Below are 26,557 nucleotides of genomic sequence, written 5' to 3'. Positions count from 1 at the left end.
CGCACTCTCCGTGCTACTCGATCCTGTGCAAGACTCTTCATCTCCGAATAACTACTCTGAATCTGGTTACTGTATTCATCTCTTGGTCTCCCTCTACGATTTTTACCCCACACACTTCCCTCCAACACTAAACTGGTGATCCCTTGATGTGTCTGAACGTGTCCTATCAACCGATCCATTCTTTTCTTCACGTTCTGCCACAAATTTCGTGAATCCACAATTCTATTCAGTACCTCCTCATTAGATACTAATCTGCCTACCTAATCTTCAATAGTCTTCTGTAGCACCACATTTGGAAAGCTTCTATTCTCTTTTTGTCTAAGTTGTTTATCGTCCATGTTTCACTTCCATACATGGCTGCACTCCAGACGAATACTTTCAGAAAAGACTTTCTAGCACTTAAATCTACATTCGATGTTAATAAAATTCTCTTCCTCAGAAATACGTTTCTTGCCACTGCCAGTCTGCATTTTTAATACTCTCTACTTCGGCAATCATCAGTTATTTTGATGCCCAATTAGAAAAACTCATCTACTACTTTAAGTGTCCTGTTTCCTAATCTAATTCCCTCAGCATCACCTCATTAAATACGACTGCATTCCATTATTCTTGTTCTGCCTTTGTTGATGTTCGTCTTATATCCTCCTTTCAAGACAGTATCTGTTTCTTTCACTGTTCTTCAAAGTGCTTTGCTGCCTGTGACAGAATTCCAGTATCATCGGGAAACCTCAAAGTTTTTATTTCTTTTGTCCAAACTTTAATTCCCACTCCAAATTTTCCTTTGGTTTTCTTTATTCCTTGTTCAATGAACAAACTGAATAGAATAATATCGGCGATAGGCTACGACCCTGTCTCACTCCCTTCTCAATCACTGCTTCCCTTTAATGCCCCTGGACTTTTGTAACTGCCGTCTGGTTTCCGTACAAATTGTAAATAGCCTCTTGCTCCCTGTATTTTACCCTTTCTGCCTTTAGAATTGCAAAGAGAATCTTCGGATCAACATCGTTAAAAGCTCCCTCTAAGCCTACAATGCTATAAATGAAGGTTTACCTTTCCTTAACCTGTCTTCTAAGGCGGGGGTTCCCAACAAAATTTTCTCGAGGACCCCCTCATCGAGCATGATTGGTACCTTGTCATATCACAGTATCAAGTACCTAAAGAAGCCAAATTAAGAGTCTTTTTATACGTTTTCTATTTTTGGTACTTAGAAAAAACATTGACGTATTCATTATTGAAAAAATATTGAGCAACCAAAACAAAAAATCTGTTACCATACGAAATATATTTAACATACTTTTTATTCTAATAGCATCTTGCAGACCCCTCTGGCATAGTTCGCGGACCCCTAGGGGTCCGCGGACCACCTGTTGGGAACCACTGTTCTAAGGTAAGTCGTAGAGTCAGTATTGCCTCGCGTGTTCCTAAATTTCTCCGGAATCCAAAGTGGTCTTCCCCAAGATCGGCTCCTAACAGTTTTCCATTCTTCTGCAAAGAATTCGTGTTAGTATTTTGCAACCATGACCTATTAAATTGACAGTTCGGTAATTTTCACAGCTGTCAGCAACTGCTTTCTTTGGGACTGAAATTATTACATTCTTCTTGAAATCTGAGGGTATTTCCCTTATCTCGAACATCATGCACACCAGATGGAAGAGTTTTGTCGTGGCTGGCTATCCCAAGGCTATCAGTAGTTCTGATGGAATATCATCTACTCCTGGGGCCTTATTTCGACTTAGGTCTTTCAGAGCTCTCTCAAATTCTTTTCGCAGTGTCATGTTTCCCATCTCATCTTCTTCTATGTTCACTTCTCTTTCTTGTAATATTGTCTTCAGATTCTGAGTTCTTGGTTTTCTTACAGCTGCTTCTCCTTTCCCCAAAGGCCTCTTTAATTTTCCGGTATTTACGTATCCCCTATGAAATATTCTTCTAAATCCTTACAAATGTCCTCCAGCCATTCCTGCGTGGCCATTTTGCACTTCTGTGAGTCTTGTTTTTGAAATCCTGATATTCCCTTTCGCCTGCTCCGTTTGCTGCATTTTTATATTTTCTCCTTTCATCAATTAAAGTCAATATTTCTTGTGTTTTCCAAGGATTTCTGCTAGGCCTTGCCTTTTTACTTATTTTATCCTCTGGTGCCTTCACTATTTCATCTCTTAAATGTATCCATTCGTCTTCTGCTGTATTCTTTCCCCCAGTTCTAGTCAACTGTTGTCTAATGCTCCCTCTAAAACTCTCAGCAAGCTCTGATTCTTTCAACTTATCCAGGTCCCATCTCTTTAATTCCTACGTTTTTCCAGATCCTTCAGGTTTAATCTACAGTTCAGAACCAACAAATTGTGATCGGATTCCGTATCTGTCCCCGGAAATGTCTTTCAGTTTAAAATCTGGTTCCGAAATCTCAGTCTGACCACTATATAATCAATTTGAAAGCTTCCGGTGTCTCCAGGCCTCTTCCACGTATTTCTTTTATGATTCTGAAACCAAGTGTCAGCGATGATTAAATTATGCTCTGTGCAAAACTCTACTAGGTGGTTTCCTGTTTCATTCTCGTACTCTTTTTTTCTTCCCTTCCTTTTCTTACTATCGAATCCCAGCCCCTCTTCACATTCAAATTTTCCATCTACTTTAACTATCTGAATAATTTCTTTTGTTTCATTATCATTTTCTTCAATTTCTTCATCATCTGTGGAGCTAGTTGGTATATAAACTTGTACTTCTGTGGTAGGCTACAATAATGCGATCACTACAATGTTCATAGTAACTTAACTGCATTCCTATTTTCTAATTTAACATAACTGGAAAAAAATGAATTGTGTTTTCCAGAGTAGTGTTAAGCCCATGGACGCTAACAACGGCAAATAATTCCTTGTAGTAGCTCTTATGATGTAAATAACTCCTGATGTTTCGCCACAGTCAGTGCTTGTTTATTTCGTTTTTTTCAATCTTGCCATATTTACATAATCCCAACAATTCTACAACCATTTATTAAAACTGTATATCAGCTGATGATGAGACGCTACGCGATTCGAAAACTGTAATGGTAAATAAGAATTGAAACATCACAAAAGGTGACTGGTTGCAGTTATTTGTTAAAACTATTACTACATTAATTACAGCTCTTGCACTTGACGAAGGAAAGATACCATTGATGCGAAGAAACTAAGCATTTCCAGTTATACTTTCTTCATCATAAAAATACACCTGATATAAGCAACCCAAATGCGATGATTGGTCAGCAGCTGTAGCACACGTACCCTGGTGTTGATTCGCTCTTGGAAGTGGGACCTATTTTTGTTCCAGCTATCTTGTTACTATATTACGGCAAATGAATCTGTAAGATATTCTGATGTGTTAACAGCCATCAGCGTTTTTCTAAACCATACTGTAGTGATGTAGTTTTTATTTCAAAAATCATCTACAGTCGCAATCTCTGTACCGTTGTGCAAGGTTTGTCGCATTATAGTATGAAAATGGCTGACGCTGCTTCCTGCTCTGTTGTGAAACACGCATGTGGAACACCGTTAAAAACTGGCCAGAAACAGATTGTTCTCAATGTTTTTGAAAAGTTAACGGAAAAAAATCGGCGCTGAAGTTTTCCGAGGACTTTATTTACGAAGTTTTTGGCGTTTTTCTGGATAGTCTGTACTTCGCACGTTGAATACTCTATTTGGATTTCTTATTACTTTTTCGTTCAATTAGTAATATCCACATCTTTTAAATATAAAATTCATCAAATATGTGCTAATTAACACGTATCTAATCATCATTTTTTACGAAAAAGCGCATATTCTTGTTTCCAATTACATATTGAACTCAAAATTCCAGTTGCAAAATTCCATTGCAAATAAAAATTTTTGGCTATCCAAGATTGTTTAAATTAAGAACATAACAAATTAAATTTTTAGTACAGAAATGAAAAATTAGATACACTTTATTTGGACTGTACCCATTGCTTTATACCACAGACGTGGTCTCGCACAAGCCAGAATCATAAGCGTCGTAGAAACATGGAAAACAATAATTTTCACAGCATCTAGCACACCATACAAATGCTGCATTTTCGCAGTTGCCACCTTACTAGTGAAGTATGTACCCAATAGAACTGACCTGGCGCCAAGTTAAGGGATTTGTCGCAAGAAATAACAAGACATTTAAGCTGCCAGACGTACAGAAACTAACGCACGCACGAAGTTTTACCATACGTTACTGCCTAGCACCGGCGGGATGCAGAACTGCACGTCATAAAAGAAGAGGAGAAAATTAGGCGCATGGATAGATTCATGGATTCTGTTGTTGATCGAATCGTTATCAACGTGGCAGGTGGCCGTTCCATTACAGAAATGTTTTTCTCGGATTCGGATGTGGAAGGAGTTCAGAATTAACAGAAGACTGACTATATGTAATACATTCAGTGGCTTCAATATTTATTTAACTGTACGATGAAACCCCTGAAGTAGCTTTTGAGTCACGCATACCTCGCGCAAATAAATTAAACTGTAAGTTAGGAATTTTCAATGCTATTGTTTTTAATTGCGATACTATTTTAGCTAATAACGAAAACGTGTTCCGCTCTCCGTCTGGTTCCCTGAGAAGCGAGTGGTATTAGTGTAATTTTACTGAATATTGTTTCATGCTGTTTAAAAATTAAATGACATTCGAAGCTATATTGTTTCTCTGCTCGTCTCTTTTCACGTATTAACTGCAGCTGCTCACATCACTGCAGGTAAGTTGGACCAGCTGGCTGGCCAAAGCTGTCTAAGTTCAGTGCGCCGGTAGTGGTGCTACCCTGGGTTAACGCTCAGTCGATGTGCGCGTAACGAACAGCATAAAACGTATCCCTATCGTCGTGCTTCACTGTACTCGAAACAGCTTGGCGTCCACTCCACGTGAAACGAAATCGAATCAGATTCCAGCAAACGCGGGAGAATACATAGCGAATGTTTGCATCAGGTTTATTCTACAACGAACACAGTACAGGTGGCTGAACGCAGAGTTCTTGCTTTGCAAGTTAGCAATTGCATCAGACTTTAATTGTACAAGCTATGTAAGCTAATTAAGATCATCTGTAAGACAACTAAAGCCCGTGAAAGAAAGTAAGGTTTAAGGATGGACTTATTTAATTACTATTATCGATTGCATATGATCATCTTGAGAGCAGCCTGTATTAATAACATGCTAATAATTGAATAAAAGTTTAGGGAAGACGAATAGCGTCAGAGAACATAAAATCTGATGAAACTGAAAGGCAAACAACATGCTGGTATACTAACATTCTTGGCTAGAAGTTTTATGGTTTTTATACCGTTTCATCGATATATATCGATATGATGATAATCATAATTGGCCAGATTTGGAAATGAAATAAAATATTTAAAAATACTTGTGATCAAAGACTACTAAAACAGTCGGATGATCAAAAACCAAATACTAAATAAATAGAATTAAATTCAGCTCGGCAAATACCTGTACTTTGTACAAGATGGAACACTCTATCTTGAATTATTTGCTACGTTTTTTTTTCTCTCTCTCTCTCTAACAGGAGATAGAAAGTAAGTTTGCATCTAAATGTCAAGGGACTGAAAGGTAAATATAATGCGATTACCTCCAGCGTAGTATATTTCTTCAGAGAAGCAGGAATCTCACCTGCGTTAATTCCTTGTGTAATCTGGTGTCGCAATTGGGCTGACTGTTTGGTCTACGATGTTAAGTCACTTGCTGAGTTCTCCGATTCTGTTAAATAACTTTGTGACCTAACAGAGCAGTAATTGTAGGAGAGAATGGTTGCTATTCACAGCTATCACAGTCTGTCCATCCCCGTCCTCTTATCTAAAGCCTCTGAAGCAACGGGGTTTACTGGCTTAAACCGCTGCAATCTCTATGGTGATATAAAAGGAGCGAAGCTGTCTGTAGTGTAAAAAAGCTAAACAAACACAGTAAATGTCAGATTCCGGAGCCATTCCACGGGTGAGTGAAATATTGCACAGATCTTTCTAGTAGGACCTCTAACCAACGGAGTTGCAGGAATGTTGTCACTCAATGCGGAAGGCTGCACCAGTCTGTTTCAGATACGACAACATGATCCACGAGGGATATTCTGCGTCTTTAGTTGTGAATTCAGATTTCTTTTTTCGAGACTAATACGCCTCACAATCAAGGCGTATTTGCCACATTCGCCTCGGCCAACCGATTCAGCTAATATTTGGCAGGTTCCCTGTGTATAATCTAAAATGAAAGAGTCAAAGATACACTCCTGGAAATGGAGAAAAGAACACATTGACACCGGTGTGTCAGACCCACCATACTTGCTCCGGACACTGCGAGAGGGCTGTACAAGCAATGATCACACGCACGGCACAGCGGACACACCAGGAACCGCGGTGTTGGCCGTCGAATGGCGCTAGCTGCGCAGCATTTGTGCACCGCCGCCGTCAGTGTCAGCCAGTTTGCCGTGGCATACGGAGCTCCATCGCAGTCTTTAACACTGGTAGCATGCCGCGACAGCGTGGACGTGAACCGTATGTGCAGTTGACGGACTTTGAGCGAGGGCGTATAGTGGGCATGTGGGAGGCCGGGTGGACATACCGCCGAATTGCTCAACACGTGGGGCGTGAGGTCTCCACAGTACATCGATGTTGTCGCCAGTGGTCGGCGGAAGGTGCATGTGCCCGTCGACCTGGGACCGGACCGCAGCGACGCACGGATGCACGCCAAGACCGTAGGATCCTACGCAGTGCCGTAGGGGACCGCACCGCCACTTCCCAGCAAATTAGGGACACTGTTGCTCCTGGGGTATCGGCGAGGACCATTCGCAACCGTCTCCATGAAGCTGGGCTACGGTCCCGCACACCGTTAGGCCGTCTTCCGCTCACGCCCCAACATCGTGCAGCCCGCCTCCAGTGGTGTCGCGAAAGGCGTGAATGGAGGGACGAATGGAGACGTGTCGTCTTCAGCGATGAGAGTCGCTTCTGCCTTGGTGCCAATGATGGTCGTATGCGTGTTTGGCGCCGTGCACGTGAGCGCCACAATCAGGACTGCATACGACCGAGGCACACAGGGCCAACACCCGGCATCATGGTGTGGGGAGCGATCTCCTACACTGGCCGTACACCACTGGTGATCGTCGAGGGGACACTGAATAGTGCACGGTACATCCAAACCGTCATCGAACCCATCGTTCTACCATTCCTAGACCGGCAAGGGAACTTGCTGTTCCAACAGGACAATGCACGTCCGCATGTATCCCGTGCCACCCAACGTGCTCTAGAAGGTGTAAGTCAACTACCCTGGCTAGCAAGATCTCCGGATCTGTCCCCCATTGAGCATGTTTGGGACTGGATGAAGCGTCGTCTCACGCGGTCTGCACGTCCAGCACGAACGCTGGTCCTACTGAGGCGCCAGGTGGAAATGGCATGGCAAGCCGTTCCACAGGACTACATCCAGCATCTCTACGATCGTCTCCATGGGAGAATAGCAGCCTGCATTGCTGCGAAAGGTGGATATACACTGTACTAGTGCCGACATTGTGCATGCTCTGTTGCCTGTGTCTATGTGCCTGTGGTTCTGTCAGTGTGATCATGTGATGTATCTGACCCCAGGAATGTGTCAATAAAGTTTCCCCTTCCTGGGACAATGAATTCACGGTGTTCTTATTTCAATTTCCAGGAGTGTATTTAGGCTCTACAACCAAACGTTTTTGGAAAAAAAACCTTTACAGTTCTTGATGCGCAGTCGACTCAGAATTGACGGAATCGATATGTAATTGAAACCTGAGAATTTTTCATAAAGATATATTTGAGATCCGCAAAAGTATATTATTCCCAGATATCGAGGAAAGAAATTTCTTCGACTTCCGCGTATGTACCCAAAAGGTAAGGGGCTGTTCAACCAAAGCATCTAGATGCGGAGAGGAGAACTTGTATTGGATTCCCAGTTGGGTTCGCCAGGTTTTTTGTATTTGTGTTTTCTTTGTGTTTAGAAATTGGTAGGCGTAGTAGGGTTAATAAGATAAGTAAAGGGAATAATAACGAGGTGGACAAATAAATTTATCAAACGACTTGGAGTAGTAAAGATTTAAAAATTTAATCCTGGTCGCTTTAAAATGACTTTTTCACTCACTCTTCAATCACCTTCGAACAACTAGATGGATGGTACTTGTCCTATAAACATTCGAAACAAATATATTCGTGGCACCAAGAATATCTAACGAATGCAATCATCGCGCAACTACATCGTTCCTTCCAAAGATGCTGTATGCCTTACATTCACGAATATTTCTTTTTCGGGAATTATTTTTGATACATTTCACTCATCGATAACATTGTCTGAAAAATCGGTACTAAAACTTAATCATGAATTATACTGTAAATCGTTAATACGTCCGCTCGGCTGTACAATTCCGGTGGGTTTCCGGGAGCAGACTGGAGCTTTGAAGCCTTGAAATGGTTATTAAACTGGGGATAAAAATAAAAATCACATGGCTGGCACACAGGTGTGGAGTCTGGAGGTAGCACTTCTTTCGTACTAGTCGGTTGACCCCCATCAGTTTACAGGGTGGTCAGAAACAGCTTGAACAGGATGTTGCAGAGTAGGTTATGCTGAGAAATAAGTATTAACAAAACAATTCGATATTTTGCGCCGTTTCAGAATTAATTAGTATTGAAGTTAGCCAATCAGGCTGTTGGACGCGCAAATTCAAGCGCAAGATACAATTAGCGTCAGCTGCTATCATGGCGTAGATGACAGTGCACGAGACTGCTCAGCCTTTCCTTACTACCATCTCATGTTCCAGTTTTTGTAGCGCTCACTTGTTCGCTTTGAGGAAACCAAACGAAAATTACGTTTGGCGGCACCGTCTCTGGGGGGCCGACTGAATTTGTGTGCGCAACGGCCTCAATGGCTAACTTAAATGTTAATTAACTCCGAAACGGCGCAACGTACCGAATTTTTTATTAACAATCATTGCTCAGCACAACCAAGCCTGCGACATCCTCATCCTTACAAGCATTTCAGATTGTTTTTCATTATACTGCATAGACATGCTAGATTCTCCACCTCAGGAATCAAGTATCAGATAAAAATTGTTATCACCAACGTATGGTTTTAAAATGTTCTCAAAATATGTTTGTAAGTTGAATTCTTCATTTCCTGGATTTGAAGCAAGAGAAGTAAACGTTTCTTAGCGAGTCGGTTAAACGATTGACCTCTTTTATACCCCGAGGACCAAATTAATCATTTATAAGAACGGTAAAACTCTAGGCACCAATTTTCTGGAAGCTATGGTGAAATACTTCGCAGTGTACGAATGCCTTATTTTGCGTACACTACCAACAGCGACGAAGATTAGCACTGCTTCCTTATGGAATAACGTGCTCCGAATATTCGTCTTCGCTGTAATTTTACTCGGAATTGTTTTTAGGCAACGAGACTTAAAATTTTAATTCTTAACTATTCCATTAATTTACTTTTTATTCCTTACTGGTGTGCTTACCTTATTAACACTCCCATTCCTACCAGTTTCGATGCGGCGAAAAGTACAAATGAAAAGGAAAAAACCTACAGAATGCAACTGGGGATCGAATACAGATTTTATGCTTATGGGTCAGATGCCTTCGTCATTAAGCCACCTGCGCTTTTGTTTAACTGCGCATACTTGATGCGTACATAAGCGGAAGCCGATAACGTTTAAAGGGATCAAAGGGCTCTGAGCACTATGGGACTTAACATCTGAGGTCATCAGTCCCCTAGAACTTAGAACTTCTTAAACCTAACTAACCTAAGGACATCACACACATCCATGCCCGAGGCAGGATACGAACCTGCGACCGTAGCGGTCGCGCGGTTCCAGATTGAAGCGCCTAGAGCCGCTTGGCCACAACGGCCGACGTGCCGATAAGGTTTCTTTCCTCAGTTTATAAAAATGGTTCAAATGGCTCTGAGCACTATGGGACTTAACATCTGCGGTCATCAGCCCCCTAGAACTTAGAACTATTTAAACCTAACTAACCTAAGGACATCACACACATCCATGCCCGAGGCAGGATTCGAACCTGCGATCAGTTTATAAGGAAATGTGCGTTTGCAGACCTCTTGCACACTGAAGAGCCAAAGAAACTGGTATACCTGCCTAATATCGTGTTGGGCCCCGCGAGCGCGCAGAAGTGTCGCAACACGACGTGGCGTGGACTCGACTAATTTCTGAAGTACTGCTGGAGGGAACTGACTCCATGAGTCCTGCAGGGTTGTCCAGAAATCCGTAAGAGTACGAAGGAGTGGAGACTTCTTCTAAACAGCATGTTGCAAGGCATCCCAGATATGCTCAATAGCGTTCATGTCTGGGGAGTCTGGTGGCCAGCGGAAGTGTTTAAACTCAGAAGAGTGTTCCTGGAGTCACTCTGTAGCAATTCTGGACGTGTGGCTTGTCGTGTTGTTCTACTGGAATCGCAAAAGTCTGTCGGAATGCACAATGGACATGAATCGATGCAGGTGATCAGACAGGATACTTACGTGCATGTCACCTGTCAGAGTCGTATCTAGACGTGTCAACGGTCCCATATCACTCCAACTGCACACGCCACACACCATCTCAGAGCCTCCACCAGCTTGAACAGTCCCCTGCTGACATGCAGGGTCCAAAGATTAATGAGATTGTGGACTGGCAAGACAGCCAATCCACAAGGACGAGAGGCCGAAAGGCACGCGTTTAAGCTCACGCAGGATGGCGTGAGGTCTGGAACAGGTCAGGGATATGAGACTAGCAAAAATAGTACGTATCTGTTGGAATACTTAACTTTAATCCATAATTGGTGAACATCGGTCTGATGGCACATGCATCACAGATAAATAGCAATTGATAATGGCGCCTTGCTAGGTCGTAGCAAATGACGTAGCTGAAAGCTATGCTAACTATCGTCTCGGTAAATGAGAGCTTAATTTGTCAGTGAACCATCGCTAGCAAAGTCGGCTGTACAACTGGGGCGAGTGCTAGGAAGTCTCTCTAGACCTGCCGTGTGGCGGCGCTCCGTCTGCAATCACTGACAGTGGCGACACACGGGTCCGACGTATACTAACGGCCCATGGCCGATTTAAAGGCTACCACCTAGCAAGTGTGGTGTCTGGCGGTGACACCACAACTATACACGTCCATCCGCTCGATACAATTTGAAACGAGCCTCGTCTGACCAGGCAATCTGTTTCCAGTCATCAACAGTCCAATGTCGGTGTCGACGGGCCCAGGCAAGGGGTAAAGCCTTGTGTCGTGCCTTCGGCTCCGAAAGCCCTTATCGATGATATTTCGTTTAATGTGAAGGAGATATCAAGGTGGTAAGGTAATGACCACGGTTCTCTCTTCTAATCATCAATACTTTTATTACACGACAAACGTACAGGTCGAAGACTAGGCGGGAACTAAGGTCCCGGAAGTACACAAAACAAAGATCAGCTCGAAGACATAATATACATATGATGTTCTGGCCTATCGATCCGTGGATCGACGCCACATAGTCCCCCCCCCCCCCCCGTCCTCCCCCTGCAGTATGGACTACGTACCCGAAGGTGGTGGGAGGGAGGGGGGGGGGTTGGCGAGAGTTTAAGTGGGTTACAGTGAGTTCCTCCATGTCTAACGGCACGGGCCGTGTGGGAGAAGAGCATGGAGCAAATCCTGGAATGCTGATGCTGAAGTCTTGAAGCGACGTCGGGGGTCGTAGTCGTCGACCGGTGCGGGAGCGCTGGTGTGGAAGGGTGTCACTCTGTCCTAATGATTATCTTTCCACTTGGCCTAACGTAAGCACGTAGGTTGCCACACGTAGCACTTCGAGAGATTTTGAAACGCTTCACTACATGTTATGACACACCACCTAACGCGTCACACGAATCGTCACACGCAAGCAGCACTAATGCGGTATCACCACTAACGACGACAGGTAAACCACAAATGTCATTAGGATGAACGTGGGTAGAGAGCTCGTAAGTGGCGCCTGCTAACGGAGAGGTATGCTGAGCCGGTGGGGTGGGGAAACCGTAGCACAGTGAGTGCGGTGTGCTGCGAGTATAGGGGGGAGTGTCAGACGGTGAGGTCTGAGTGGGCGTGGCAGGAAACTGCGGGCTGCACCGGTTAGAAGAGCGGCGCGGTGTGCTGTCGCACGAAGATGGAACTGTTATACACTCCTGGAAATTGAAATAAGAACACCGTGAATTCATTGTCCCAGGAAGGAGAAACTTTATTGACACATTCCTGGGGTCAGATACATCACATGATCACACTGACAGAACCACAGGCACATAGACACAGGCAACAGAGCATGCACAATGTCGGCACTAGTACAGTGTATATCCACCTTTCGCAGCAATGCAGGCTGCTATTCTCCCATGGAGACGATCGTAGAGATGCTGGATGTAGTCCTGTGGAACGGCTTGCCATGCCATTTCCACCTGGCGCCTCAGTTGGACCAGCGTTCGTGCTGGACGTGCAGACCGCGTGAGACGACGCTTCATCCAGTCCCAAACATGCTCAATGGGGGACAGATCCGGAGATCTTGCTGGCCAGGGTAGTTGACTTACACCTTCTAGAGCACGTTGGGTGGCACGGGATACATGCGGACGTGCATTGTCCTGTTGGAACAGCAAGTTCCCTTGCCGGTCTAGAAATGGTAGAACGATGGGTTCGATGACGGTTTGGATGTACCGTGCACTATTCAGTGTCCCCTCGACGATCACCAGTGGTGTACGGCCAGTGTAGGAGATCGCTCCCCACACCATGATGCCGGGTGTTGGCCCTGTGTGCCTCGGTCGTATGCAGTCCAGATTGTGGCGCTCACGTGCACGGCGCCAAACACGCATACGACCATCATTGGCACCAAGGCAGAAGCGACTCTCATCGCTGAAGACGACACGTCTCCATTCCTCCCTCCATTCACGCCTGTCGCGACACCACTGGAGGCGGGCTGCACGATGTTGGGGCGTGAGCGGAAGACGGCCTAACGGTGTGCGGGACTGTAGCCCAGCTTCATGGAGACGGTTGCGAATGGTCCTCGCCTATACCCCAGGAGCAACAGTGTCCCTAATTTGCTGGGAAGTGGCGGTGCGGTCCCCTACGGCACTGCGTAGGATCCTACGGTCTTGGCGTGCATCCGTGCGTCGCTGCGGTCCGGTCCCAGGTCGACGGGCACGTGCACCTCCCGCCGACCACTGGCGACAACATCGATGTACTGTGGAGACCTCACGCCCCACGTGTTGAGCAATTCGGCGGTACGTCCACCCGGCCTCCCGCATGCCCACTATACGCCCTCGCTCAGAGTCCGTCAACTGCACATACGGTTCACGTCCACGCTGTCGCGGCTTGCTACCAGTGTTAAAGACTGCGATGGAGCTCCGTATGCCACGGCAAACTGGCTGACACTGACGGCGGCGGTGCACAAATGCTGCGCAGCTAGCGCCATTCGACGGCCAACACCGCGGTTCCTGGTGTGTCCGCTGTGCCGTGCGTGTGATCATTGCTTGTACAGCCCTCTCGCAGTGTCCGGAGCAAGTATGGTGGGTCTGACACACCGGTGTCAATGTGTTCTTTTTTCCATTTCCAGGAGTGTATTAGAGGCCTGGTAGCTGGGGCCAGAGCTATGGGAGCCGGGAGGCGGAAAACCCCGGAATGAGTGTGGGCTCGTTGACGGGGCCGGTGTAGGCGTGAGCTTACTCGAATCATGAGCAGATGAAGAAGGCCGAGGGTGGCCAGAGAGCGTGGTCTCTTCAACGGTGGGTGAGGTAGGGGGAAACTCGACGCGAGCAGATTTAACCCTGTTGAGGGAGACAGTAGTTACTGAGCCCTTAATTACGATGTCCATTGTGTTACTGGTTCGTTTGACAACTCTGTACGGGCCTTTGTAAGGGGGCTGTATCGGGGCTTTTACAGTGTCGTCGCGAAGGAACATAAATTCGCTAGTGTCGAGCGCCTTGGGAACACATGTGTGCGGCGGAGTGTGGCTGGAAGGGGGCGGGGGTTGTGGATCGACGCCACAAATGGTTTGCACGCTGACACTTGTTGATAGCCCAGCATTGAAATCTGGAGCAATTTGCTGAAGGATTGTACTTCTGTCACTTTGAACGATTCTCTTCAGTCGTCGTTTGTTCCCTTTTTGCAGGATCTTTTTCCGACCGCAGCGATGTCGGAGATTTTGATGTTTTACCGGATTCCTGATACTCACGGTACACTTGCGAAATAGTTGCACGGTAAATCCCTGCTTCTTTGCTACCTCGGAGATGCTTGTCCGATCGCTCGTGCACCGACTATAACGTTCAAACAAACTTAAATCTTGATAAACTGCCATTGTAGCAGCAGTAACCGAACTAACAATTGCGCCAGAATCTTGTTGTCTTATATAGGCGTTGCCGACGCAGTGCAGTATTCTGTCTAGTTACATATCTCTGTATTTTAATCCGCATGCCTATACTAGTTTCTTTGGCACTTCAGTGTATATTGATGAAAAAAGTTCAGTTATCCTTTATCTATCGATCCCGTCTATGCTGGGTGGACTGCGCCACATGAACTTTAGGAGCAGTTTTCTTAAAAACGTGTGCGGGGTTTTGGGGGGTGGGGGGTCGAGCCAAAATATCTTAGAGTTTTTCATTTTAGATTGTACGCAGGCGACTTACCAATCATGAGCCGAATCGGTTGGTCGTATCTAAGACCCTCCCCTGCCAGACTTTGCACCGACAAACAGGAAAGCTACATAGAAGACTGCACTGCACTGAAGTTTCAAAGACTGTTTGAGTAGGATTCTACGTTATAAACGAAAACTGTTAAACTATGGACGTTGTTCAGTACTGATTTATTTTGTTAACTGGTTTTCAGCTTACGAGGCCATCAACAGACTTTAACTGATGTACCGTTAGGCGACACATTCTTTAACACCAGCTGCGATTGAAAGAGACAAAAGTTGTTATTTTGTTATTTAGGCCGCAACTGACGTAATTTGAGTGCGTTCCGAAAGGTCGATCCTTGGTTCTGAGCCGACTGTGCTCTCTGCGCCGAAGCCAAGGAGGTTAGCGGAGCACGTGGTCTGTGTTCACGTCCAAACAGGAACGTTCTCCTCACGGAGTGTGAGGCAAGCGGCTCGAATGTGAAAGCGCCGCTAGTACCATTCTACTGCAACGGAAGAGGGTCTACATATTCTGGTGTTACTGCTAATTTTAGTTACGTCGGTACGTTTATCACCATCTATTCCGCAACTTACGTATAGCGCGGTGCCCTGTGGATCTGCTACAGCAAGCTGTTGTTAGCGAGACCTACGTCCTTCCATGCGATAGTAAGTAAATTACCATGAGGGAACAAGTACACAATTCACTCACAGCTTAGTAATGTAAGTAGTATGTTTTATTCTGCTCATTACTTACGTGCTTGCTAGTTGTAAGACTGTGAATTTGGCTGTTCCCTTATAGAACTTGTGCCTGTGTTGACACTACCCTGGAAGAAGGTTACAACGCATTGGGAATGGGCTCTAGTCAGCGACGTTTTGTGTCATTCAATTTGCTTTGTGTTTAGGGAACTCTGGCTGCGTGTTTGCACGTTATCATTTGTTTTGACTGTCAGGCTGGTCCGGGGTACGGTTCCCTGTTGATTGTATTTCCTTGTGCAAGTATTGGCTTAGAACGGAGCTTACAGGTGGAGCCACGCCAGGTTAATTACAGTTCTCCACGAATGATCACATTTTGGTTTAAAGCTATCGTTGGGTATTTTGTCTATTTTATTGTCAGCGGAGCTATGTTGAACAAGAAGAAAAGAATTAAAAAACCAAGCTGTTGACCAGTGCAGCTTACATTACATTTTACTGCAGCTAACATATGCATTGGACGTCAGTTGTACAGTGCAATTTGTCGTTGGTGTAAGCCGTGTGTTAATTGTACATTGACTATTTGTGAGACATTATGTTTCTACTGCGTATAGGTTATGGCTGTTATTGTGTTAACCTTAGTTAAGGTCTTCAGCTATAGTCGTACGGAGTGAACGTTGATAGACCCCTTTGCAAGCTTGTATTTAAATTGCACTGAACACTCTAAGATTTTTTAAGTTATCATTTTGAATTTCTAGACTAACATGTCTGTGTAACTTCCTGCCTCCGAACGTGGAGTATAGTTTTAATTATAAATCAATGTAATTTTAATGTTAGTTCAGTATCTTAAATGTGCCTGTCAGAAATTGATTTTCACATCCTTCACAGCATGTTACGAATACATTTTGTAATTATTGCTATCTCAGCCGATGCTAATGTACTCTGTATCTCAAATGAGTAAAATCATACATTTGTATATTGTGTTTAAGTCGATGGTGAAGAAGCACTATTTGTAACTGAGGGCCTGTAAGCAGCAGATGTGTGTTTATAGAACTGTGCATGATACGCAACGATATTACCAAGGAGCGAAGGGAGACGCTAATTGCATAAGGAAACCTGCTGAAACAGGCAGTGTTCATTATACATGGATATATTTCTGCAGCATAAAACTGGCAGATACTGGCTTTTAGAATTGAAATTTATGATCATGAATGTTAACAGCTCATTCTACAAATTAATCACTCGGTTTATCCGCTCTGACTTCCTACCACAGTCAAACTGACTCTCGTCATCAAAGAGGATACAATACAGGGTGTACATAAAGTACGGGAACACTTTCAGTTACTTATTGTACAAGAACTAAACATTGTACAGATGTCATACATATTGCATTTTGAGGAGAAACTCTAAAAGTTGTTTTTTTTTTTTTTACAAACAATTGATATGCGAACCGTGAGTGACCCGGCAGACGTCAATACGGTAATCTAATCCTTGCCACACGCGTCCCAGCATGGCATCGTCGACTCTGGAAGTCGCTTCCCGTATTCTCTCCTGGAGCTCTGCTACATCACGTGGTCGAGGCGGTACGTACACCAGATCTCTAATGTGTCCCCACAGAAAAAAAGTCACACGGAGTGAGATCTGGTGATCGGGGAGGCCATTTCATGAAACAGCTATCCCCTTCTGTAGCACGGCCGATCCATCGGTGCGGCAGTTCCGTGTTTTTTACGTATCCACGAACTTCACGATGTAAATGGAGTGGAGCCCCATCCTGCTGAAATATGAACGGAGAGTCCGATTGCATTTGAGGCATCAGCAATTGCTTCAGCATGTCCAAGTAGGAATATCCAGTGACAGTGCTCTCGGCGAAGAAGAATGGCCAGTACAGTTTTCGACGAGACAAGGCATAAAAAAACATTTACCTTTGGGGAATCACGCTCAAATTCAATACATTCGTGTGGATGCTTTGTACCCTCGATTCGACAATTATGCCTCTTCACTTTCCCATTAGTGTGAAAAGTGGCTTCGTTGCTAAAAATTAAGCGCCCAACAATGACATCCCCATCCTCATTCAATTGTTACAACTGCAAACAAAACTCAAAACGTATGACTTTGTCGTCGTCATTGAGCTTCTGCACTAGCTCCAATTTGAATGGGTTCATAGCTTCCGTCGCAGGACTTCCCTCACTGTCACTAGAGCCATTTCTGGCACGTCCACTTCTCTTTGCCGGGCACAAGCAACCCATCGTAACGAATTTATTGTGCCAGTGGTAAATGGCCTTCCTTGTTCTTGGCTTCTTACCGTACTTGGTTCTAAACATCTGTTGAAGAGCTATAGCACACTTATTTTTGTCGAACTCCAACACACAGAGAGCCCACTCCGCACCTGAACTCGCCATGTTCGCGACTAGCGCTGACTATCGGCAAATTACCGAACTACACTGTGGCGGTATAACATGAAAAAAAAATTTCAGTTTCTCTTCAAAATGACATATGTATGATATCTGTACAGTGTTTGGTTCTTGTGCAATAAATAATTGAAAGTGTTCCCGGACTTTATGTACACCCTGTACTTGTGAACAAAATTGCGAACGCATGGAGAGGGGCAGACACAGAGTAAATGTCATATTTGACATTGTAGTGTTAGCACAATTAAAAATGTTGAACAATGAAGAAATATAAAGGGAACAAAGCGGAGAAACATTGAAAATAATAGTAATGTGTGTGTGTAAAATTAAGACCTGAGTATCGAAGAATGGCTGGGAGAGGTAATACCCCTTCCAGCCTTTCTTCAATTCTATTGTCTTGCCTTTACACTGTGTAAATAACCTGCAATGTGAACATTGTACAGTGAACGGCACATGCTACAATTTCCAGTACAGTAAGCAACATCTTTTCGACTCTATCGCTCTTCAAAAAAACGAAAAATAACCTGTTTTGCACTTGGTCTGCTGCTGCGAAAAGGCCTCCGTATTCTGCACTAACACAAGGAATGTAATTACATAATACTCCACCTGAAGACGATGGTTTGAATCATCGAAATGCGTACCGAGGAAATGAACAAATGGCACACATAGGAAGCTGTTTTATTTACACATGTACATCCACTATCGGTTGAGTGTAATTCTTTGATAATATAAATACAGAAAATTGCAACCAGTCATTTTTTTGAAATAATTATTTTTTTATTATTTTTTCGAACATTTTTCAGGTTCATTTCCAGATGATTTCCAGGAGGTAATATTTCTCGTAATATTTCTCGTAATGGTGTTCACCAGTACTGTTGTGCTCTTTGACGGCAACATTCATTTAAAGTTTGGCGATATCACTGTATACTGAAAACCGAATAACGAAATAAATTAATGTTGTACAATATCTGCCATTTTTTACATTTCAATTATAATTATGAATTTGTTCGACCAGGGAGCGACCGAAAAACCAGTTAACGGGATTCTGCATAGTACTCTAGCGTGTTTGTGATCTGTTTATGAGTGTCTCTGTGCCTGTAAGTTTTTCTCTTTACACCCACCAACCCCCTGCCTCTCTCTTTGTGTGTGTGTTTGTGTGTGCCTGCATCGATTTGAATGTGCTTGTATTTTCAAGTCTTGGCATCTCTGTCTGTCTGTCTGTCTCTCTCCCTCTACCTCTCTCTCTTTCTCTCTCTATGTCCCTTCGATTTCTACACCCTGCTCCACTTTCATCGTTTACCGAATTATCTATTGCTTGAAGTCCCAGGACGTATCCTATCAATTAATCCTTCCTTATACAAGTTGTGGCATAAATTTCTTTTTTACGATTCGGTTATAACCTATTCATTAGTTATGCGAATAATACGTCGTTACATTTTTCTGTTTATCGGATACATTTCTCTTCCATAAAACAGTACAATCCAAATACGTGGTTTGGGGGAAAGGGTTCAAAGCACTTAAATTTTTACTGGATCCATCTTACTTTCATAAAGGCTTTTTTTGCCATTGCCATTGAGTATCTTATATCCTCTTACTTTCCCCCGTTGTCAGCTATTTTGCAGCACAAATAGTAAAAATCATCCACTACTTTCAACGTCTCATTTCCTGATCTAATTCCCTCACTGTTATCTGAATTGGGTCGACTGTTCTCCATTAACCTTGCTTCAGCTTTACTGATTTCATCATGTAACTTGTTTTCAAAGCGCTATCCATTCGATTCAGCTGAGTTTCTATGTCTTTCGTATCCCTGACAAAATTGCTATGTAACGGTAAACAGTTTTTTAATTTCTTCTTCCTGAACATCAATTCATTTTCCTAATTTCTTCTTAGCTTTCTTTAGAGATTGTGTTTGAAATGACTTTTCCTTAATCTCAATTTCTTAATGGTAACATAAGGAAGAGAAATGAATGGTTGAGCCCAAACAAAACAGCAACTCCCCTGCGCCCACCCACAAAAGATATGTATCTGGTGCAACAGCGACGGTGTGGTGTACTACGAATTGCTTCCCCTAGGAATGACCATCACTGCTGACATTTATTGTGAATAACTGAGACAACTTGCACTGGCATTTCAGGAACAACGACCAGGAACACTACGTGAAGTGATGCTTCTCCATGATAACGGCCGCGCGCGTTTTGCTAGACCGAGAAAAACACTTTACAGGTGTTTGTGTTGAGAAGGCATTCCGCACCCACGTAATTCATCTGATCTTGCGCCCTCAGATTTTCACCTTTTCCTCTCTCTGTCGGACAGCTTTCAAGGAACCTTTCCGGGTGAAAATGTGCTCCGAACGTGGCTCGACGAGGCCTTCGCCTCAAAACCACGTGATTTCTGCAGTTACGGAATCGAAAAGTTACCGCAGCGTTGGCAGACTTGTAAATAGTGAAAGACAATATATTATTGATTCGAGCCCACAATGAGGCTTATCGGCGCTCATTCTTTCCGTGAACCATTCGTCACAGGAACAGGAAAAGTGGATAGTTAGACTGGTACACAAAATACCCTGCGCCACGCATCGTAAGGTGGCTCGCGCAATATAGGTGTAGATCTAAATGTACGCGGAGATGAAACGATTAGTACAAGATAGGAAAAGATGGTGAACAGCTCCAAACCGTCAATATCCGAATGTGACTCAGATTCCCCGCACAGTCCGAATATTGATGTGAAGGAAAGGTGACGGGGGTGGTATGTGGAAGGGCGTGCAGCCACCGCTTATCACTAACATTGCCAAACTCAAAACAACATGCTGACAAATGTTTTTTTTATTCCAGTCTTTGATCACAATATAAATTCCTTTGACGATGACCGGTCTCAGTCAGTAATGACCATTTCAGGTCTGTTCTACACCACGTCCTAATGTGATAGAGCCGTAACGGCGTCGTCAAAACATATAAATACACTCAGCATAGCATTGCCATATAGATCTAAAATATGGTGTAAAATAGGCCACAACGTCCGGCACTATCACATTAGATCATGGTGTAGAACAGATCTGAAGATGGTCATTAGTGACTGAAACCGGTCAACGTCAAACGAATTTATATTGTGATCAAAGACTGGAATAAAAAAAAAACATTTGACAGTATTGGATCACTGTCCATATTCGCTATTATGTCGCAGCCGGTGACAACATGCTGACGCTATGAAGACGAGGGATGAGGCGAGGAAGAAGATGAAGAACATTTTCACGATGAAAATCAGCCTTAATTTAAATTCTGCTGAAGTTATGAGGAAATGAGTTATGAAGAGACGGGAGTAACTTTCCTTATTGCTGACGTGCTACTTTCTTATTAATGAACAGCGGCAGGTTTTGTGAAGGGATCGTTTAGTGGATGCGAGAGCGTTGCAGGTTTGTTCGACAATCTCTCGTTGCAGACGGTAGAAGAGAGGTGCTGCACATCATGCAGAGATTTACTGTTGTAATTCAGAGAGCGGACACTCGTAGAAGTGTCGGACAACATATTACATCCTCCCACATTTGCTTCGCGAAATGACCGCGTCAAGAATGTCAGAAAGATTGGAGCTCATACGGAGTTTTAAGGAGAGTTGTTCTTCGCACAGAGCATTCACGATGTAACAGCTAAGGTAATAAGCAAATGATATACCAGAAATATCCTCCGCTACATACCGTAGTGTGGTTTACAGAGTACAGGTGTAGGTTGAAAGGTTTTAGGAATAAAATCTTCTCGATTTTCAAGGCGCGTCAATTCCAATAAAATTCGGGAGCTTTCGATGGCTATCTCCGGAGAACCGAGAATTTATTCGGACATGCCGCGGCGAAAAACTCCGAGGAGACAGATTTTAGGCTCTGTTCGTAATATAGCTAATTTTTGGTGTCTTGCTAATTTTTTTTGATTTTGAAATTTCTCGGGTATTCTGCGGGGTGGCGTCGTCAAGAATGGTACTATATTTCGTTAAAGAGGTTTTTTGTCATCTTTAGGCAGCCCTGGTGAGTGATTTGTCTTCTACTGGCTGAAGATGAGTTGACCGTATGCGCCTTGGCTGCATATTATGACTGTCGAGGGGAGGTGAGAGGTGAGGGTAAGGCAGCGGAGATTCCTTCCCGCAGTGGTTGTACCACTGACCGTGTTTCGTGGTTACTCGAAAGCTGAGATTAGACAGCCAGGTGACATCGGCAGTGCTCGAAGACAAGACCGACTAGCATCGACCCTTTTCCGCTACTGGCAGCGCCAGTAGAAAAGGTCAGCTTGTCGTGAGCATGCCGTATATCCACTCTCCCAACGCGGTACGTTGGTGTGGCTAAGCCGGTAAGGTGGGAAGGGGGTGGGGATGAGGGAGCAGAAATACGTGACCGGGACGCGAGCCGCGGTCTCCCGTGTCATGGAGCCATCACGATGGTCGGGACGCAGCACATGCGCAGAACACACGTCTGTGGTGTGACCAAAGCTTTTTAGTTGGGTTGGCGCAAAGGGGTCTCCTACAGACCGGGTCGTTGTGCTTTGAGCACTCTCAAGGCTGTATATCAAGCCTTACTTGGTTGGAAACCGCTGTATCTATTTATCATCTCATCATGTAACCGAATCTCTATAGATTGTTTTAAAACCACTCCAAGCATGTGTTTGCCTGTTTTAACAGTTTGGTGTCGCTATACTCCATGCCGTGTCCGTCGGAGAGGCAGTGCTCCGCCGTAGCTGAGTACGTTGCTTGTTGCTAATTTGTGTGGCGTTTGCGCCCCGCGCATCTTTCCTGTATCGTCCGCATGGTCTGACCTACGTACATTTTCCCGCACTGGTAAGGAATACGATAAACTCCTGGTTTTCGGAGTCATAAGTTGTCCTTCACAGACCCCAACAAGGCTTTCATGTTGGGCGGCGGACGAAATACACAGTTAACTAAATTTGTAGTCGATGCTTGACAGACCATGGCAATCATATTTAAAAGGAAAGCTCTTCCTAATGTTATGCAGAATTGTATTTATTTCGTCACGAATCGACTTTCGGCTTCTCATGTCATCGTCGCAAACACTGATAAACACGATATGATACACAGATATTGTTTGCACTGAAAATACAAAAGTGACAAATAGGAAAATATTGCATTGATTACATTAAGTAAAAAGGAGGGGCAAACAATGTTTTTATGTAAAGATACACATAACAAATGAAGAGAAATAAAATGAATTTAAAGTTTGAACCTAGTATTTGTAACGACTGGAAGTTGGACCTTTCAAGGAAGTGGTTCACTTTTCTAACGTAATCACTTTTGTTCAAAAGAACTAAACTGATTTTTCAGCTTTGGTAGCGATGAAGTCGTTGGAGATTATTTTCTTCTTAAACTTCCAAATAATAGACTCAAACTGTAAATTCATTTTACTTCTCATCATTTGTTATATGTATCTCCACTTAAAAACTTTGGTTACACCCCCGTTTTTAGTTAATTTAATTATTGTAATGTTTTCCTACGTGAACATTTTGTCATTTTTGTATCTTCTGTACAAATAATATCTGAGTAAGTCGTACATCATGTTTATCCGTGTTTCCAACATTCATTTGTCACCTGAAAATGGCCTGAGGAAGCGAAAGCCGTTCATGACCAAATAAATATAGTTCTGCACAACATTAGGAAGTGTTTTACTTTATTAAAATACACAGTTATCTTTCCGGTGCTTTCCTGCCGATTTTTGCGGATGGGTTGCCGTCGTAAGGGATTCATGCCGTCGCAACGGGTTTCACTTCTTTCTCTGCCAACTATGGCGTAGGTTTTTATTTTTATTTATTGCCGGAGATCTGTTTATCCCAAATCTGATACCGATCTATCAAATTAATCATCTCTTTAAACATGTATCTAACCCTGCAATTACGTTTCAGCTAGAATTGAAAATACGAAAATTGTTAAGTTCCACTGACTCGGTTCAGGGGAGCCTTTACTAGCATGTGGATGAGTTCATTACCTCTTCTAGCCCACAAAAATCATCGTACAACAGGAACAAATAGAACAAACAGAACATTTTAAAACTGACAATTGCTCCACCGTTACTGCTGAAGAAAATAAATGATGTACTGCATACAGTTAGTACCAATGAAAGTAATAAATCGTTTGCTTAAGATCAACACTGAATCGCTGGTGTATGGTGGCGTATTAATTATATTCTTTAAAGTGGTTCCAGTTGTTCTGATACGCCTCGGCAGCTCACAGGGTTAAATGTCAGTCAGTCTTGGAGGTGCACTTAGTGGGTCATCGAGTATCATGTACGAACAAAATTTTACTTCACAAAAATTACGCATATAATGTACCAGTTTTCTGCGCGTTTCATGAGTTTGCCACGCCGGAGCTGCTGCAGCCTTACCTCTGCCCCTTGTCAGCGCCATGCTGGCCGGCTATGGAGTGAGCAACGGGCGCATGGCGGCTGCTTTAAGAGGCAGAGGGCACAGTAAATCATTTCTTGTTTGCTAGCGTTTCTTATCGAACATCCTCCATTGTGTGAGGGTGCTCTGTGAGGTGACAGGGAGACAAAATCCCGCCGTCTGCTCGCCACTCTTTTTCCGGCGTCGTACGGATTTCAAGAGCGGCAAAGCCGTCTTTTGTTTCGTAGGTGCTTCGCAAATCCTCGTCTCGTGACGTAGCTCACGGACCATATGTGATGATATGACGCTGCATTATTAAGCAACACAGGCAGCAATAATAACTAAGGTGCTCGTTTCTTCAGACATTTGTAAAGCCTACATAATTCATTCGTTTGTGGACTCTCCTATTCATTCACATTTCATTTTCCACATGTATCCTCAAGGACGTGAAATGACTCAAAGAATATTTTACAGACGTGTTCAAATTATTAGACTAAAGACATTTTTTTCCGAAACTTAACATTTGTTACACGTTTACATACAAATACAGATTATATTTGTACACACTATACTTTGTATGTATGCCTTTGTTCTTAATCAACGTTTTTATCCTAGTTTTTATTAACTTTTCACATTTCATTTCAATATCATTGTCATGGTACCAGATTTCCTCTAGTTTCTCCCTTAGGTCTTGTTTGGTGGTTATTGTAAATTTCATTATCCTCTGTTTCACAATAGTCCCTACATTTCGAATTGGGTTCATATCTGGGCTATTCCCTGACCAGGGCAACACTTTCAGTTGCTTTTCTTCTAAGTACCTGGAAACACTTTTGGCTTTGTGGCAAGTTGCCCCATCAGGTATAAAAATGGCATCTTTAATGAGAAACCACTCATTTATTTGGGGGAAAAATTCCTTTTCAGGGATTTGTTTATACTGTTCTTCCCTCACTGTCCCCTCAACAATGTGTAATCTGCCAGGACCTTTCACGGACTTCACATTCCAGACCATAACGGAAGTTGGATGCGTCACACATTGCTGCACACACTCAGCTTTGAACTGTTCTCCAGGTCTGCGACGAACATACTGGCTGCTTTCTTCCATCACAGTGAATATAGATTCATCACTGAAGCATACCTGAAGCATATGTACAAAATTCCAAGTTAGAAAAGTTAGGAATAATAGCGTAGGACACCTCAACAGTCCCAAAATTCATATGTACAGCTCTTCAGTATCAATAAAACATCAGAATTTCAAGCGAAAACTCCTAACTTTAGACATCAGACCCATTTAATTTACCATATCATTGCACATACCTTAGTCCTCACTTGTCCACTCCTGAAGATGTTTAGCCCACTGCAATCTTTTGGTTTTCATGGCAAGTGTGATTTTCTGTTTTTTCCTTGGTCGGCATGCCTTTAAACCACATCCAAACAGCCTCCTTCTCACTGTCACGCGTGAAACTTCAACACCAAAACCTTTCACCCGATGGCCCATGTCTATAGAAGTAAGTTTACAGTTCATTGTTTCCATGTTTGTTAGTCTTCTCATTGTCCTAGGACTGATTTTTGTTTTATGTCCACATTTTTCTTTCCTGTTTGGCTTGTTTTCACCATCTTTGTGCACTGAAAGTCAGATTCTGCTGACAGTTTTCTGTGATATTCTCATTCTGTCAGCAATTTATTGCTGTGTATCACGATTTTCAGCAAGAAGTGCTACCACAACTGAAAGTTTCCAAGGTGAAACATCTTTTGTCTTCCCCATAACCTAACTTTCTTTGGAAATTCCACGATTTATTCCTATAGCTAAAAACATGCAAGTTCACAAGCTATTTCATGTCTTGTTAATGAAGCAAGAAGTTGATAGGATAAATAACAAGCTGAAGTACACCACAGAAACATAAAACATTACTGTAAACACAGTTTCAAAGCATGCACACAGACAACTAACAACAACACGATTTTGAGGGAAAATGACAAATGTTACCAACTGTGAAAAATTCAGTGACCTGTGAATTGCTTGGAAGGGAAATTTCGTGGCATCAATTAAACCATTAAAACAAATCAATTATTACACTTTTCTCTCCTATTTTTACACCATAAAACATAATCATTTAGTCTAATAATTTGAACGCGTCTGTATAACAGATCGGCTTCTATTTCTGGCTTATAAACTACGTGTAAAATAACGCCAACAATCGTGTCCCCCTTAAAAATACCAACAGCATTTGGGTATTCCCAAAAGTGCAAATGAATTCATATATAAAATGATCCAATTTTAAAACGCCGATACTTTTTCATTATAAAATACAAGTGATTCAGAATGAATGTTTCACGCCACAGTTAATATATCACTGTTTTTGAGTATACTAATAGACTCCAAACGTCTGCTAGGTCGCGATTAGAATCTGGATCCTGGCCTATCGTGAGCGTTGCTCTTTCCAAAGACTACGCAGGAACGACTCGTTGT

General features: G+C 43.3%; 1 protein-coding gene across 2 annotated transcripts in view; it reads right to left on the bottom strand.

Moving 5' to 3' along the window:
• The window catches only part of LOC124777708 (sialin-like), a 150,359-nt gene extending 126,244 nt beyond the window's left edge, over positions 1-24,115 (bottom strand). For both annotated transcript variants that reach the window (XM_047253204.1, XM_047253203.1), the window contains exon 1: positions 24,093-24,115. In XM_047253204.1, the coding sequence (XP_047109160.1) occupies positions 24,093-24,114 (22 nt within the window). In that variant the 5' untranslated portion in view covers position 24,115. The remainder of the gene's footprint in view (positions 1-24,092) is intronic.
• Positions 24,116-26,557: the final 2,442 nt, after the last annotated feature.

This window comes from Schistocerca piceifrons, chromosome 2 (assembly GCF_021461385.2).
Source record: "Schistocerca piceifrons isolate TAMUIC-IGC-003096 chromosome 2, iqSchPice1.1, whole genome shotgun sequence".
Classification (NCBI taxonomy): Eukaryota; Metazoa; Arthropoda; class Insecta; order Orthoptera; family Acrididae; genus Schistocerca; species Schistocerca piceifrons.
This window is presented reverse-complemented; position numbering and strand designations above follow the sequence as displayed.